The 19,064-nt window shown below is 38.6% G+C and overlaps 1 protein-coding gene across 1 annotated transcript in view; it reads right to left on the reverse strand.

Moving 5' to 3' along the window:
• The window catches only part of BIRC6 (baculoviral IAP repeat containing 6), a 265,256-nt gene that overhangs the window by 232,645 nt on the left and 13,547 nt on the right, over positions 1 to 19,064 (reverse strand). The window contains 3 exon segments of the mRNA XM_017870639.1: positions 455 to 648; positions 9,503 to 9,640; positions 12,019 to 12,200. Of these exon segments, the coding sequence (XP_017726128.1) occupies positions 455 to 648; positions 9,503 to 9,640; positions 12,019 to 12,200 (514 nt within the window).

The following is a 19,064-nucleotide window of genomic DNA, read 5'->3' on the forward strand; positions in this document are numbered from 1 at the left end:
TTTTTTTTTTTTTTTTTTTCATTGTAAAATGATAGCACTTTCCTTATACTCACCTTTGGGCATGATAAGTTAGGCAAAATTTATCTCAAAGGTCACAAAATGTCATCAATGGAAAAACAGTTATTATTCACTGAATAATTATAATAATTTTAATTTAACTAAAATATTTACTAAGCAAGTACTAAACTGGAATTTTCAAAACATGGCTTTATAACCCCTTCAAATACCTTTAGTGTACTAAAAAATAGTGTTTAAAAATAGCAATTCAAGCAGTAGTTTACTTTAAATCTGGTTTTCAAATTCTAATTCATATTGAATTTTTTTTTATTTCAAAATTAGGCTAGAAATTCTGAAATTTTAAAATCATAACCAGATTTTCTAGTTATTCTTGTTTAATGCAAAAACTAATCAATTCTATCTCACTGCCACCTTTCTTTGTAAGCAAGCTTCATACCTGTCTACAGAACGGCCTGGCCCCACTCCGAGTTCTGGACGTGCACTAGGTAAGAGGTAAGACAATCTGTCCATCACTGAGGACGCCACAGGTAAGGCAGCAACATTTTGATTTATTTTCTTGAGTTCATTTACAATGGCACTGGCAATGGACTTCAACACATGATGAGGAAGATGAAATGTAACTGTGGCCCACTGAAAGAAAATGGGAGTATAAGCAAAGGAAAATGTACTCAACAGTTTTAACCAAAATCATAACTTAACCATTATCAAATAAAGAACTACTCACCAGTTTCAAGTCAGTTTTCTTCATTAGTTTATCATTTAAAGCAGAAACTTGCAGTTATAAAAAAATAATAAAATATCTTACAAGAGCCGAGATATGGAACCAATCTAAGTATCCATCAATAGGCGATTGGGTAAAGAAAATGTGCAGTACAGGCCAGGTGCAGTGGCTCACGCCTGTAATCCCAACACTCTGGGAAGCTTAGGAGGAACTAGTTTTAGTGATCTGGTGATGCAGTTACTAATCATGTATTGTATATTTCTTTTTTCTTTTTTCTTTTTTTTTTAGACGGAGTCTCACTCTGTCTCCAGGATGGAATAGTGAGGGGCAATCTCGGTTCACTGCAACCTCTGGCTCCTGGGTTCAAGTGATTCTCCTGCCTCAGCCTCCATGAGTAGCTGGGATTACAGGAGTGTGCCACCACACCCGGCTAATTTTTTTGTATTTTTAGTAGAGACGGGGTTTCACCAGGTTGGTCAGGCTGGTCTCGAACTCCTGACCTGATGATCTGCCTGCCTCGGCCTCCCAAAGTGCTAGGATTACAGGCATGAGCCACCGCCCCCTGGCCCATGTATTGTAAATTTCAAAATTGCTAAAAGAATAGTATATATTCTCACTATAAAGAAATGGTCAGTAGGTGAGTTGATAGATATGTTCATTAGCTTAATTTAATCTTTCTATAATATATACATATATTACAACATCACATTATACTCCATAAATAAATACAATTATTTGTCAATGAAAATTTTTTAATTTTTTAAATGAAACCTCAACTAACTACCCTGGAAAAGACAGTATAGAACCAGACAGTAACACACGTTCTTATAAATCTATGTAATCACCAAAAATTAAGGACAACTAAAATCATCTGTCATTTTTCCTATTCATCCAGCACAATATTAAGCACAGAGTAGGCACTCAAATACCTCCATCCATAAGAATATATTTAGACAATTACCATTACTGGAGTATATGAGGATTTAGTTCAGCATAGCAAATGCATGTTTTTCTTGCTATTGTCACCATAATCCAGCAATAGCAACTAAAAACATGGCCTTATAGTCACACATCTGGATGCTGAGCCCAGCTTCGCCATCAACAATATTCGATAAATGTTAGCCATGATTATTTAATATTACAAAAATTACTGAAGTTAGACCACAAAAATGCTAAGTACTATTCTCCCAGAGAAATAAGTCCATAATGTAATTTCATCTTTATATCCTGTCCCCAGTTCACCCATGAATGATTGCTACTCTTGTTTAGTACACTCAAGGCAGACTAGTATATTATTATTTATCTATACAATACTGGAAAAACTTGTGGCCAAAACATGACTTGAATTGCTAAAAAAAGAAAAAAAAAACAAAGAGGTAGAATAAAAACTTCTAGACCTAATTATCTGTTCACAGATCACAGCTTTTTATTTAAAGGGAGGATGACACCCCTTGAGAAAGGATCCTATGATACCCCAACTATATACAGTACTGTAAATCATACTCCAAACCTTCCCTCAAAAAGACCTATGGGCATTCACTACAGTGACTGTGCATGGGGGAAAAGACCTTTCAGGCATTACAAAAAAGTGGCACTGAACTGACCTAAAAAACATCACTGTGGTCCACGTAAGAGGGCACGTAGGATGGTCAAGCGATTAATAAAGTTTTGGCCCAAAGCTGTCTCAGAGAGTTCTATGGGTCTGTAAATCCTTATTGTCTAATAGTTACTTCCCCAGTCCCTGAATGCATACTATAAAACAGGCAACTGAAAACAATCCCCAAATTAGCTCTCTGCTCTTCTCTGTGGACCAGTAATACAGAAAACACCAAGTATAAGTCCCTACAACTTTCCTTCTCTACAAAGATAATAAACTAAAGCAATGCTACATTCCTGAAGAAATTTTTTAGATTAATGCCACTGTGAAAGATTTGAGGCTGGGCATAGTGCCTTCACACCTACAGTCCTAGCAGTTTGTGAAACTGCAGATGGAGGTTCGTTTGAGCCTAAAAGCCTGAGACCATCCTGGTCAACACAGCAAGATCTCATCTCTGCTAAAAAACAAATAGCCAGGCGTAATGGCATGCACCTGTCATCCCAGCTACTCAGGAGGCTGAGGTGGGAAAATCACTTGAGCCCAGGAGGGCAAGGCTACAGTAAGCCAAAATCACACCACTGTACTCCAGCCTGAGTGAGAGAGAAAGACCCTGTCTTGGGAAGAAAGAAAAAGAGAGAGATAGAGACAGAGAGAAAGAGAGAGACTTAAAAGATACAAAGGTAACCAAATGACCTTGTCCCCTTTACTGGCCTGTTGCAAATGGATCTTGAAGAATGACTGTGGCTGGTAAACTATCAGGTGGTGACTTCAATTGCAGCTGATTTTCCAGATGCGGTATCTTTATTAAAGCAAATCAACAAATCCCCTGATATCTAGTAAGCAGTTACAGTTCTTTCCAATATGTTTCTATCTTTAGTTTTAAGGACTATCCAAAAAGTCCACTTTCACCTGGCGGGAACAATAATAAATCTTCCCAATCTTTCCCTAAGACCACATCTCACGTTCTAGAAATCCTGATCATCATAACATCCTGCAGATCAACATACTGGTCCACTACATCATGACAGCACACTGATTGGTCCAGATGAAGAGGAAACATCAAGGAAATTAAATGCCTTAGTAAGGTGCAAACTAGAGAACAAGAGTCTCCAGAAAAACTCAAGATTCTGTAGCCGTGGTTAAGTTTCAGAGGTCCAGAGGTCCGGTTAGGTCAGTTCCCTCCAAACTGAAAGACAAGTTGCTCCAACTTGTAACACCAACCACAGAAACAAAAGCCACAATACTTAGTGGGCCTACTTGGATTTGGGAGCCAATATCCAGCACACTTCAATGTGTGCTCTAATCCAAGTATCAAGAAATATATAAGGGTGCCAATTTTGAGTAAGGTGCAGAACAAGAAACTCTGCAACAAGACCAGACTGTACTGCAAGATACTCTGCTACTTTTACCTTAAGAGCACTTTCAATGACACTGACACTAGAAGTCCATGGCAAATAATGATGCTGTAAGGAGCCTGTGGCAACCTAACTGGGACAATCACACAGCAGAATACTAGGATCTTGGAGCAAAGCCATACTCTCTCATGCAAATGACCATTCTCCTTTTGACAAACAACTTCTAGTTTCTTACTAGTCCCAGATAGAGATTAATATCTATCTATGAAACTAATGTCTACGAATTCAGAGCTGTCCAGATGTTATCTGACACACCAACCATAATATTGAGCACAAGCAACAAGTATCCTTCATCAAGTGTTTTATAAGAGATCCGTCTTGACAAAGTCCAAAAGGAAAAACTGAATAAACAAGTGGCTCAGAATTCAATATCTACTCCCACTATAATGTCTCCTCCTTGTCCTACATCAATAGCTTCATGGGGAACTCCTTATGATGAAATAATATGAGGGGAAAACACTCTTGGTCCTGATTTACAGATGGTTCTGCATGATATGCTGGTACTACCCCGAAGTGGATGGCTACAGAATTACAGCCCCAATCACAAGGACAATGGTGACAGTAAATCTTCTCAATAGCTAGAACTTCAGTCAGTATATGTGAGTATTCTTGTATGGATTTAGTTGGCCAGAAGTAAAGATCCTCACTAATTAACGGAGAGTTGCTAATTTGTTAGCTAGATGGTCAGGCACTTGGAAGAAACAGGACTAGAAGACTAGCAGCAAGGAGGTCAAAAACAAAGGTCTATGAATAGAACTCCCAGAGGGCAAAAGTATTTATGAAATATATCAATGCACACCAAAAGGCATCCATTTCAGAGGAAATGGGAGAAATTATACACATTATATACATGACAGTAAGCCTCTCTCCAAGGGCACTCCAGTGCTTGCTCAACGGACCTGTGTGCAAACTACTATGGCAAAAGATATGGAGGCTATGCACCGGCCCAAAAATGTAAACTTCCCTGTACAAATACTAACCAGGCTACAGCTGTTGCTGATTGCCTAATCCGTCAAACAGCAGTTAACAAAGTTGGGTGGCCAATATCATGCCACTTCCCAGGGGGAATAGCCAGCTATCTGATGGTAGGTTGATTATACGGGATTCCTAGTCATGGACTAGGCAGCAATTTGTCTTCAACATAACAAATATATATTCTAGGTATGCATTTACCTGTTCTGTCCATAGGCTTCTGCTGTAATATTATATAGTCCATTGCCTGTGGACTGACAGAATGTCATGGTATTGTAGAAAACTTTGCTTCTGATCAAGAAAAGTATTTCAAAGCAAAAAAAAAAAAAAAATTTTCCCGCTGGTCTTACTGTGCATTATCCTGATGAAGCTGGCCTGGCAGAAAAGCTCAGTGGTCTACTAAAGACTCATTTTCAACACTAACTGCAAGAGACATGCTGAAAGGTTATAGGGTTCTACCTTACAAGATAAAGCATATGCTCTGAATCAACCAAAAATGTATGACAGTTTCTCTAAGCATGCCCACTATTATATTTAACAAACCCATTCACAGATTTTTTTTTTTAAGCTTTCAGCTCTACAGGTCTTACTCCCAAGGGAGGAATGTTCCTGCAGGGGTACAACAACACTTCCATTGAAGTTGGTGTTGAGATTGCTACCCAGCAACTTTGAGGTCCTCTTGCCACTGAATAAACAGGCAAAGAAGTACGTTATTCTACTAGTTTGTATGACTGGAACTGACAAGGGGAAAACTGGATTGATGTTAAATAACAGAGGCAAGGGGAACTTATGCAGAACCCAGGAGATTCTCTAGGATGCCCCTTAATACTTCCAAGTTCAATAGTAAAGGTGAAGTAACAATTATAACTTAAAATACAGCTTGGTGGCTCACACCTGTAATCCCAGCACTTTGGGAGGCTGAGGCAGTGGATCACCTGAGGTCAGGAGTTCGAGACCAGACTGGCCAAAATGGTGAAACCCCGTCTCTACTAAAAATACAAAAAATTAGCCAGGTGTGGTGGTGGGCGCCTATAACCCAGCTACTCGGGAGGCTGAGGCAGGAGAATGGCTTGAAACCAGGAGGCAGAGGTTGCAGTGAGCTGAGATCATGCCACTGCATTCCAGCCTGGATGACAAAGTGAGACTCCATCTCAAAAAATAAAATAAAATAAAAACACAGCACCACGGAGGATTCAGATTCTTCAAGAGTAAAGATGGGTTGCTCCACTACGTAAAGAATCCTGACCAGCTGAGGTGCTGAATGATGATAGAGCTGGTAAGAAACAGGTAATAGAAAAAAAAAGAAATTATATATCTTCTTGACAATTATACATCCTCTTGACCAATATATCCTCTTGACCATTATAAACTGAGGACTAGGCTGGGCACAGTGGCTCACACCTATAATCCCACCACTTTGGGAGGCCAAGGTGGGCAGATCACAAGGTCAGGAGTTCAAGACCAGCCTGACCAATATGGTGAAACCCCATCTCTACTAAAAATACAAAAATTAGCCAGGTGTGGTGGCATGCGCCTATAATCCCAGCTACTCAGGAGGCTGAGGCAGGAGAACCACCTGAACCCAGCAGGCAGAGGTTGCAGTGAGCCGAGATCACACCACTGCACTCCAGCTTGGGTGACAGAGAGAGACTCTGTCTAAAAAACAAACAAAAAAATTAAATTAAAAAATTAAATAAACTGAGGACTAGGCCACGCGTGGTGGCTCATACCTGTAATCCCAGTATTTTGGGAGGCAAAGTTGGGTTGACCACGAGGTCAGGAGTTCAAGACCACCCTGACCAACATGGTCAAACCCCACGTCTATTAAAAATGCAAAAATTAGCCAGGGATGGTGGCACGCGTCTGTAATCCCAGTTACTCAGGAGGCTGGGGCAGAAGAATTGCTTGAACCCACGAGACAGAAGTTGCAGTGAGCCAAGACTGTGCCACTGCACTCCAGCCTGGGCAACAGAGCAAGACCCTGTCTCCAAAAACAAAAATAAATTTTTTAAAAAGCATAACAGTTTTGTTACATGAAAGTTCAAATATATAAAGTATGAATGGAGATGCTAATTAGCCAACAGGGTAGACTGTGCCAGTTAATTAAACTGTTGTCTCTGAGTTCCAAATCTACCCTTTAATTATCTGCTCTATCAGGTTGGGGCTAGGATTCTGCATACTATATTTCCTCTTTTCAACCAGTTTCCTGGCTTTTAGGTTCTCCCAGCAGCAGCACAGGAAGGAAACTGGAAAGAAAGATGAAAGAAGAAAGACTTGCTCCTTCTTATTTACTGGCCACTGCCGTCAGCACTGTTTCAGCAAAGGACCTGACGCGGTAGTTGATTCTTCCAGTCTTCAGCATTTTGTTTTGGTTTGGTTGTTTTAGCATTCTGAGGTCCAGTTTCATAGATCTCCCTCAGAGGTACTACCAACAGTCAAGTAGCATCTCTCTTCAGAGATCTGAGTCCCAGTTTTGCAAGGTCCTCGTCCACGCTCCTGAGCTACCAACTGGGTAGCAGTTCCTAGTACCAGATCCACGGGGCCTATTCTCTAAGTTTCTAGGTTCTGATAACCCCTAATCTTTGTTCCTCCAGACCTAGGTGAAAACTGCTTCCTATAGTTATCTCTGTTATCTCAGGATTTCCTTTTCACTTTTCCAGTTTTCAAACACCAGTTAATTTCTTATGATATATTATCTCTGTTGAAATTTATAGTACAGTTTGTTTTCCTAAATAAAATGTCCCATCAATAAAGTAAGGTATAATAAAATCATGATAAATCTACAAAAAAAACTCAATGCAAATATTAAGAAGAACACAGATGATCTCTGAGGGTATGAGAAGATATCCAAGATAAATTCTTGAGTGAAAAAAAGCAAGGTGGCCAGGCTCGGTAGCTCATGCCTGTAATCCCAGAGCTCTGGGAGGCCGAGGCAGCGGAATCACGACGTTAGGAGCTCGAGACAAGCCTGGCCAACATAGTGAAACTCCACTTCTACTAAAAATACAAAAATTAGCCAGGCATGGCAGCGTGTGCCTGTAATCCCAGCTACTCGGGAGGCTGAGGAAGAATAGCATGCACCCAGGAGGCGGAGGTTGCAGTGAACTGAGATCACACCACAGCACTCCAGCCTACGTTACAGAGCCAGACCCTGTCTCAAAACCAAAAAAAAAAAAAAAAAAGAGCCAGGTGCAGTGGCTCACGCCTGTAATCCCAGCACTCTGGAGGCCGAGGCGGGCAGATCACCTGAGGTCAGGAGTTCGCGACCTGCCTGACCAACATGGTGAAACTCTGTCTCTGCTGAAAAATACAAAATTAGCCTGGCGTGGTAGCACACACCTGTAATCCTAGTTACTCAGGAGGCTGAGGCAGGAGAATCACTTGAACCCGGGAGGCAGAGGTTGCAGTGAATCGAGATGGTGCCATTGCACTGCAGCCTGGGAAACAAGAGTGAAACCCTGTCTCAAAGAAAAAATAGGCCGGGCGCGGTGGCTCAAACCTGTAATCCCAGCACTTTGGAAGGCCGAGACAGGCGGATCTCGAGGTCAGGAGATCGAGACCATCTTGGCTAACACGGTGAAACCCTGTTTCTACTAAAAAAATACAAAAAAAAAAAAAAAACAACTAGCCGGGCAAGGTGGTGGGCGCCTGTAGTCCCAGCTACTCAGGAGGCTGAGGCAGGAGAATGGCGTGAACCCGGGAGGCAGAGCTTGCAGTGAGCTGAGATCCGGCCACTGCCGGCCACTGCCGCCACTTCACTCCAGCCTGGGCGACAGAGCGAGACTCCGTCTCAAAAAAAAAAGAAAAGAAAAAGAAAAAATAAAAGAAAAAAAGCAAGGTATATCACAACACAATATTAGTATATTTTAGTATAGTTACAACTGTACTTGAGAAGAATCTTTGTAAATGCCCAAGTTACTTATAGGAAAATGGCTTTTACCTTCTACCTTACACCCTTCAATATGGAAGTTTTATATGTAGTATAACTTAGAAAAGGTCTTAAAAGAAAAATATGGAGGGAATTAATAAAAATGTATCCAAGGATTTAATTGAAAGCACCCTCTCTCATATACATCCCAGTATGCCAAAAAATTTCAGAGAAAGCACAAAATGGCTCAATTTCCAAAGACACAGTCCATTCTTATCCAAGCATCCAAGCTCACAACCTAACAAGGAAGCTTCTTTCATCAGCCTCTTGACCAATCCAGGTCTATCAGGCACTAAGGAAGATTTAAGGAAGCATCAGAAAACACAATAAGCAAAATAGTCCCCACAAACTGAAATTAAGCTTCAACTAAAAAGTTTCAAAGTTTCAACTTTTTTTTTTTTTTTTTGGCAAAAGAGTCTCACTCTATCCCCCCACGGCTGGAGTGCAGTGGCACAGTCTCTGCAATCTCGGCTCACTGCAACCTCAGCCTCCCGGGTTCAAGTGATTCTCATACCTCAGCCTCCAAGTAGCTGGGATTACAGGCGCCTGCCACCACGCCTGGCTAATTTTAGTATTTTTAGTAGAGACGGGGTTTCACCATGTTGGCCAGGCTGATCTCAAAACTCCTGACCTCAGGTGATGTGCCCACCTCGGCCTCCCAAAGTGCTGGGATTACAGGCGTAAGCCACCATGCCCGGCCAGTTTCAACTTTAAGATGAATTATAAGCACATTTTGCTTTTTAAAAGAAAAACCTAGAATTAGAACATTTCCAAAAGGAGAGGAAACAGCAAAAGAATGGAGGTGTCCGTTGTAATATAACCCCAAAAGAGGCAGTCTATTAACTTCTTACCTTGGCAACTTTGTGGTTTGCTGCAGTCTCATGAGATGTATTTTTTAAACCATCTTTGAGCTGTGTGATGAACAAATCATAACCCTCCGTACTAGAAATATCTACCTTTTCTAAACATGCTGATAAGAGCTGCTGTGCCTAAAAAATAAAAAAAAATTAAAAAAAAAAATTCAACACAAGAACAACAAAAAATTAAATTTAGATCCTCATTCAGATAATTTAATATGCAATGATTATGATAGGTACTATACTAAACTTACCTTTTAACAAATCTAATTAAACAATAATTTAAAAGGCTGTTATAAAATTGAATGAGATAAAGCAATGTATTCAGTGCAGCAGTACTACATGGTAAAGTTTAAATACAAAGTAGTTATTATAAACTAAATCAAGATAGAAAAATGGACAAGCTGAAACCATAAGCAAAAATAATACAGGAAAAGATCTGAAGAGACAAACTTAAAGTCCTCCAATGAGCTTTAAATACTCAAGTTATACAAAGTCATAATAGAGCACACTAAGTCAGCAAGTAATATGAAAAAGCCCTTTGCGTTGTTATCCACATATTCAATATGAACTTCTGTAATAAAGATATATGTTAATATAAGGTAAAGAGTATATCTACACTGAGCAAATCAAACCTAAGACCCCATACTTTAGGGAAGACAGTGACAAACTAATATGATGCAGTAAAGGAAGCCTGGAATGCTGGAAGATCTACAAACAATATTATCCTAACAACAGTTACAGCTGTGAGGAAAGTAAAAAGAGAAAAAAAAAAAGTAGATGTAACAGCAGACAAGGTGGAGGAAGGGATAGAAGTTAAACACTCAGCATTTCACTGTAGTAGGAAAAACACTGACTTGAGAGTTAATAAGTGTTCAAGTATTTTATTGTAATTCTTTCTTTGTTAAACCTGAACATAGTTTGATAGTGTTTTTCGCTGCTGATTCTATATCTTGATATCAGCTGGTTTACATTCCTTAAATTAGGAGGAAAATGTTCAATTTTTTCAAATGGTTTTCAAAGTTTCTACCTGTTCAAATCAAGTAGAACTAATTAATTATCTATCCAAAGATTTTAGACATGCCTCCAGACCCAAATACTCTGATGAGAAAAAGATAGCTTCTCTGTTTGTGGAACTCAAACTTCCAGCAACATGCTTTCAATATTAACATATAATAGACTATGTTATATGACACTAAATGTAAAATCTAAGTGGATATACTTTGTTGGACATACTTTTCTTATAACTTTCATAATAACTTAGCATGAACACAGAAGTAATATCTCACTTTATTAGAGAACACAACATAACCTTTTATGTTCTATTTAAGGTGATGTAAAATCTGGTAATTGTGAAAAATGTACTTTCAAACTGCAGGATATGAACCCACACAAAAAGAATTTAAGTTGGGCTAGACTTAAAAATTAAGAAAATTTAACACTACAGAAAAGTATATAGGGCTAAAACTTAAAACTCAAGTTATTGAAAGACATGATGCATAGCAAAAATTACTGGTTGTGTGGCCAGGCGCGGTGGCTCACGCCTGTAAGCCCAGCACTTTGGGAGGCCAAGGCAGGCGGATCAATTGCAGTGAGGAATTCAAGACCAGTCTGGCCAATAAGGTGAAACCCGTCTCTACTAAAAATACAAAAATTAGCTGGGTGTGGTGGCGCATGCCTGTAATCCCAGCTACTCGGGAGGCTGAGGCAAGAGAATTACTTGAACCCGGGATATGAAGGTTGCAGTGAGCCAAGGTCGAGCCACTGTACTCCAGCCTGGGTGACAGAGCAAGACTCTGTCTCAAAGAAAAAAAAAAAAAAATACTGGTGTTTACCAGTGTGTACTCCTCTCTCATTTTAAAATATTTAAAACAAAAAGGAAAGAACCACCTTTTTCCCAGTCTCCCTCTCAGCTTGGTGTGGCCATGTGACTAAATTCTGTCTAATGGGGTAAACATGAGGTTATATGAGAGTATTTGAGTTGTGAAAGGCAGAAAGAGAACAAGAACAAATGAGTAGGAGAGGGGGCAGGGGGTTAAGGGACAGGGAAAAGGAAGGAGGGAAGAGTGAGATGCCACAGTGCTCTCCTCTAGCCTCCTGCCCTCTCTTTCCCTGTGACTGGGAAATAATGAGACCTAGAGCAGCTGTCTTAAAACTTCCAAGCTAACCCAAATGCTGAGGTTGGCAATGCTGGCCACACATTTAGCCCCGGACTGTTAATGGAAACAAGCTATCCTGTTTAAGCCATTGTTTTTTTGGGTCTCTGTTACAGCTGTTTAACCTGTGCTGATGCACCATTCACACCTAAAAACACCATTTCAACAAGAATTAATTATACAGAGAAAAGGTGAGTATTAATATTTAAATGAAGTTGTGGCCCATAATTAAATTCTGTTTTTATAGCAATACATACAATAACGTCCTTAAAGTTTGACTTAATTTCATTTAACATCTAATACGTCTAATATTACCTTAAGTAGAGGACCTCATTGATACTTATTTCAACTTACCTCTGTAACGGGTAATTCAAGCTGAACCACATCATCCTGCTTTGAAACTGGAGTTTGCAGAGCAGTGTCTAACAACAAGATTCCATTAAGGTCCTTCCTACATCCTACTGCATAATCATCCACAAATATAACTTTATCCACAGCAGAAATATACTGACATTTCACCTGTCCACCTGGTTTAGCTGTTAAAAGAACAAAAATTCAACACTTAAAGAGTTTCAGGCCAATGGTCTATTAAAAATAAATGTTTACATAGTGACTAAACACAATATATTATCCTGAATTGGATCTTAAACTGGAAAAAACTTCTCTGAAGAACATCATTGGGCCAACTGGATTAAATTCAAGTATGTACCATAAATTAAATAAAAGTATCAATGTGAAACTATCAAAATCTGACAACCAAATTGCTATTATAAAAGAATATCATTGTTCTGAGAAATAAACACAGAAACAGTATAGGGAAAATGAGCAAGATATATGCAACCAACTCTCAAGGAGAATAAAAATATGTATGTGTATATATATACATATAAGGGAATAATCAGCAAATGTAGTAAAATGTTTAAAACTAGTAGAGCTGGGTAAAGGGTATATAGGGAAGTTCTTTGTAACATACTATTCTCGCAATCTTTCTGTAAGTGCAAAATTAAAGTGTTCAAAACAAAACTTTTAAAAATGAATTATTGGATGTCATTTTTTACAAAACTCAATAAGCATAAAGACAGCATGGACAATTATTAGATACAGTAGTGCCCCTCCTTATCTGCAGTTTCACTTTGTGCAGTTTCAGTTACCCAGTCAATAGAAGTGCAAAAACAGGTAAGTACAGTACAATAAGATATTCTCAATCAAAGGTCCAAAAGTAGGTATAGTACAATAAGATATTCTGAGAGAGACCACATTCACATAACTTCTATTATATTATAATTGTTCTATTTTATTATTAGTTGTTAATCTCTCACTATGCCTACATTTTAAATTAAACTTTATTACGGGTATGCACAAGAAGAAAACCCAGCTAACCCTCGAACCATACAAGTTTGAACACCATGAGACCACTCATAAATTTTTTTCAATATATTGATTTGTGACAATTTAAAAAACATGCAGACAAAACATGTAGCCTAGAAATATCTAAAAAATTAAGAAAACAGTATGTCAGTGATGCATAAAATATATGTAGATATTAGTCTATTTTATCATTCACTGACATAAAATATACATAAATCTACTATAAAGTTAAAATTATCAAAACTTACACGAATAGTATATGGCACCAGTCAAGAAAAACGTAAACAAATGTAAAAAATACAGTATTAAATCATAACGACATAAAATTAACTGTAGCATACATTATAAAACTGTGATAATTTTGTTCCTATTGCAGTGAGTTCAAGTATTACGAGTATCCACCATGTGACCCTAATCATATCCAGGTGAGCAGTTCATCTCTCAATTGTTAATTGGTAATCACAGTAAAAAGTGATCTCTCCTTATTCTCATGTATTTTCATTGGGTTTAGTGTAATACCATAAACCCTGAATAACACTATGAGACCCATACGAGGTGCCACTAGTGATGCTGGAAGTGTTCCCAAAAGGCAGAGACAAGTCATATGATTACAAGAAAAAGCTGAATTGCAAAAAAAAAAAAAAAAAAAAAGAAAGAGAAAATACATTTACGGCACTATATGGCACTTATCAATACTGTAAATATATGTCATGTGTTTACAAAATGAATCCTGTGTCTGAAATGGCACGTAACCACAGCTGGAGACCTCAGTCTATGGTACATATCAAGCAATTCAGCTTTTTCAGCCCGGCACGGTGGCTCACGCCTGTAATCCCAGCACTTTGGGGGGCCGAGGTGGGCGGATCACGAGGTCAGGAATTTTTTGTTTGTTTTGTTTTGTTTTGTTTAAGAGACAGGGTCTCGCTACATTGCCCAGGGCGACTCAAATGCCTGGGGCTCAAGCAATCCTCCTGAGTGGCCAGAACTACAGGAGCACACCACTGTGCCTGGCATGTCAACATACTTAATGGTAAAAGACTGAATACTTTCCCATACAGATCAGGAAGAAAACAAGGATGTATGCTCTTACCATTCCTATTCAATACTATACTAAAAGATCTAGTCACTGCAATAAAAAATGAGGATATAAAAGGTAAACAAATCAAAAAGAAATAAAACTGTCCCTTTTTACAGAAATATGATTACCCATGTAAGATAAAAATCAATCATACTTTTCTATACCAGCACAGATTAACCTAAAATCGAAATTTATTTTTTAAAATACCAGTTTACAATAGCTCTAAAACATACTTATACATATACACCTTCTGTGTATATGTATGCTGAAAAGTATAAAAGGCTGACTACACAAATCAAAAGCCTAAATAATACCATGTTCATGGACTGAACAAGTCAATCTGGTAAAAACGTCAACACTTCCCAAATGGATCTACAGATTTAACGGAATTTCAATCAAAATCCCAGGTGGGGTCAGCATGACAGCTCACACCCATAATACAACACTTTGGGAGGCCTATGCAGAAGGATCGCTTGGGCCAGGAGTTTGAGACCAGCCTAAGTGAGACCTCGTCTGTATCTTAAAATTTAAAAAATTTAGCCAGGCATAGTGGCACACACCTGTAGTTTCAGATACTCAGACACTGAGGTGGGAGATCACTTGAGCCCAGGAGTTCAAGGCTACAGTGAGCTATGATTGCGCCATATAAATAAACTGACTGAAATGTATTTGAAAAGGCAGTACCACAAGAAAGTGTGGTACTTGCAAAGGACAGACATATAGCTCAATGGAACAAAGTAGAGCCAAGAGATATGACTATATAAACATGGCCACTGGATTTTTTTAATTATGTAGTTTTTTAAATTGTGGTAAAATACACATAAAATTTACCATTTTATCATTTAAGTGTACGGTTGAGTGGTATTAAGTATATTCATGCTGTTGTTTATCCATCATTACCATCCATCTCAGAAGACCTTTCATCCTGCAAAACTGAAACTCTGTACCCTTTAAACAGTAACTGACTTTTATCCCCTCCCCAAAGCCTGGCAACCACTTTGCTACTTTCTGTCTTCATGAATTTGACTACTCAAAGTATCTCACATGAATGGAAGGAATCACATAGTATTTTTCCTTTTGTGACTGGCTTATTTCCCTTAGCATAATGTCCTGAAGGTTCCTCTACATTAGAGCCTATGTCAGAATTTCCTTCCTTTTATCCATTAAACTATCAACGGACAGGCACTTAGGTTGCTTTGGCCTTTTGGCTATTTCGAAGAGTGCTGCTATGAACACTGGCGTACAAATATCTCCTTGATTCCCTGCTTTCAATTCTTTGAGGTACATACCCAGAAACAGAACAGCGATCATATGGTAATTCTATTTTTTCCTTAATTTTCTGAGGAAACTCCATTTCCCATAATGGTTGCACCATTTTATATTCCCACCAGCAGTGCACAAGAGTTCCAATTTCTCCACATCCTTACCAACACTTATTCTCTGTTGTTGTATTTTGTATATGGTGTTAAAGTTCAACTTCATACCTTTTGCATGTGAGTATTCAGTCTTTCCAGCATCATTTGTTGAAAAGACTGTCATTTCCCCCAATGAACAGTCTTGGCCTCCTTGTTGAAAATCATTTGACCATATGTGCAATAGTTTATTTCTAGGCTCTCTATTCCATCAGTCTGTATGTCTGTCTTTATGCTCGTACCTTACTATTTTGATTACTGTAGCTTCGTACTAAATTTTAAAATCAGAAAGTGTTAATCTTCCAAGTCTGTTCTTTGTCAAGATTATGTTGAACTATTTAGGGTCCCTTGAGATTCTATATGAATTTTAGAACAGTTTTTTTTTTTTTTTCCAGAAATAGAAAAAAAGTTATTGGGATTTTGATAGGAATTGCAATGAGTCTGCAAATTGTTTGGGGCAGTACAGATATCTTAACAATATGAAGATAGTATGAAGTTCTGGCAAGGATGCAGAACAACTGGAACTCTCATACATTTCTAAAGGAAATACAAATGGTACAGCCACGCTGGTTTGACAGTTTCTTAAAAAGTTAAATACACACTTACCAAACGGCCCTGTAATCCTACTTCTGTGTATTTACCCTGAAGACATAAAAGCTTATGTTCACACAAAAATCTGTACTCAGAAGTTTATAGTCGCTCTATTTATAATCATCACACACTGAAAACACCCCAAATGTTTTTTTTCTTTGTCTTTGTCTTTTTTTGAAACAAGGTCTCACTGTGTCACTCAGGCTGAAGTATGGTAGCGAAATCACTGCTCACCACTCAGGTAATCATCCCATCTTAGCCTCCCAAGTAGCTGGGACCACAGGTGCACACCACCATGTCTGGCTAATTTTTTGTATTTTTTGTAGATACAGGGTTTTGCCATGTTCCCCAACCTGGTCTCAAGTGATGTGCCCACCTCGGCCTCCCTAAGTGCTGGGATTACAGAATTAACAAGCCACCACACGCAGCCCCAAACTCACTTCGAAGAGTGACTGGCAGAACAAATAATTATACATCAATACAATGGAATACTATTCAGTAATAAAAAAGGAATGAACTACTAATACATGCAAAAACTTGAGAGAACCTCAAGGGCATTACGCTAAGTGCAAGTAGCTAGTATCAACAGGTTATATACTGAATGATTACATTTCAATAACAATGTAGAAAACACAAAACTCCACAGTATGGAGAACAGATCAGTGGTCCCAAAAGATTAGTGGTACAGGGAAGATGCGACTATAAAGGGATACCACAGGGAATTTTTTCAGGTGTTGAAACTGGTCTGTATCCTGACTGTCATGGTGGTTTACATCAACCTATGCATATGTGTGTAGCTGTATTACTAGTACACAAAAAAATAGGCAATTTTACTTTATAGTCTATAAAAAATAAAAATTTTAAAATGATACTGTAAAAGAATAAACATGCCCAGGCGCAATGGCTTCACACTTGTAATCCCAGCACTTTAGGAGGCCGAGACGGGCGAATCACTTGAGGTCAGGAATTTGAGACCAGCCTGGCCAACCTGGTGAAACCCTGTCTCTACTAAAAATACAAAAATTAGCTGGGCGTGGTGGCAGACACCTGTAATCCCAGCTACTTGGGAGGCTGAGGCAGGAGAATCACTGGAACCCAGGAGGTGGAGGTTGCAGTGAGCCAATATCGTGCCACTGAACTCCAGCCTGGGCGAAAGAGTGAGACTCTGTCTCAAAAAAAAAATAATAATAATAATTAAACACATGGGGCAACAGCCTATTAACTATGCTATTAACTAAGGTGGGGGTAGTTCATAATACATCACTACGATCTAAATTCTATAAAAATATATTAAACAATAGAAGAGGCCAGGCACGGTTGCTCATGCCTGTAATCCCAGCACTTTGTGAGGCCGAGGCGGGCGGAATGACTGAGCTCAGGAGTTTGAGACCAGCCTGAGCAACACGGTGAAACCCCTGTATTTTGTCTCTACCAAAATACAAAAAATTAGCCGGGCATGGCAGCATGAACCTGTAGTCCCAGCTGCTTGGGAGGCTGAGGCAGGAGAATCGCTTGAACCCAGAAGGCAGAGGTTGCAGTGAGCCGTGACTGCACTGCTGCACTCTAGCCTGGGCAACAGAGAGAGACTCTGTCCCCCCAAAAAAAAAACAACAAAATAGAAGAAAGTAAAAAGAAATACCAAAATGTTAACAATGCCCATCTCTAGGTAATGAAATTACACGTGCTTATTTTTCCCTTAGTCTATCTAACATCCTATACGGTATATCACTTTAAAAATTGAAAATTCCTTTTTTTTTTTTTTGAGACAGGGTCTCACTCTGTCGCCCGGCTGGAGTACAATGGTGCGATCTCGGTTCACTGCAACTTCTGCCTCCCAGGCTCAAGCAATCCTTCCACCTCAACCTCCCAAGTAGCTGGGACTACAGGTGTGTGACACCACGCCCGGCTAATTTCTGTATTTTTTGTAGAGACAGGGTTTTGCTATGTTGCCCAGGATGGTAAAATTGAAAATTTCGAAGGAAAGAAATTTTTTCAATTACCAATTCTAATACTTTAAGAAATAGTGTACAACCCTAAAAAACTTGCAAAAATGTTACAAGAAATACATTATCTTTTCAAACTGACAATACACTGTAAAACTCCATTTCCACTGAGATCTCATCAGACTTCAATGCTTAAAATAGCCTATTAAAATGTACTATATGCAAAGATCATTCAAAGTCAATAAAGAAGATATAAGCCTGTATCAGAACATCTCCTGTAACCCAAAAATATATATACCTACTATGTACCCACAAGAATTTTTAAATTTTTTTAAAAGAAGATACAAAATTAATGTAAGGTTCTCACAAAGCTTTTGATAGATAATTAACCAAAAATGAAATCATTTAATAAGAGAAAAAATGTTAGTAACACGATAGTATTAAAAGCCAAAATGAGTATTCCTGTAAAGCAGAACTCGCTGCAAAACAAGTTCGGGAAAGGTCAGTGGCTGCACCATGAAGAAAAGGTAACAAATGATAAAACACAATGCAAGGACAGTGTTGTTTCAGGCAAGAGAACCAACATCTACTTAAGCACAGAAGAGGTTCACCAAAAGATACAAAATTACTGGAATTAAGAGTTCCAAGTTATGATTCTCTTCATTCACATTAACCACAAGTGTCATCAGACCACTCTTATTTTGCTATAATCTTTAGTATCTGATATCATTTGTTTTGAAAACATAATCACCACAAAAAATTTATCATGGATAAGGCTCAATCTCTAAAGACCTACTACTCCCTGTAAGATACTTGCTGTGGGGTTTTTTCATATACATTGTTCGATTTATCATAGTTAAATCTCTCAACGTCTTGGGACACATAAGTTATATTATTCCTTTAGGATGCTGACCTGGAGCATGTGCATGCACGCACACACTCTCTCTACATCTATCTCTCTCTCTCTCTCCCTCTCTCTCTCTCTCTCTCTCTATATATATATATATA

This window comes from Rhinopithecus bieti, unplaced genomic scaffold, assembly GCF_001698545.2.
Source record: "Rhinopithecus bieti isolate Rb0 unplaced genomic scaffold, ASM169854v2 scaffold_5341, whole genome shotgun sequence".
Taxonomy (NCBI): Eukaryota; Metazoa; Chordata; class Mammalia; order Primates; family Cercopithecidae; genus Rhinopithecus; species Rhinopithecus bieti.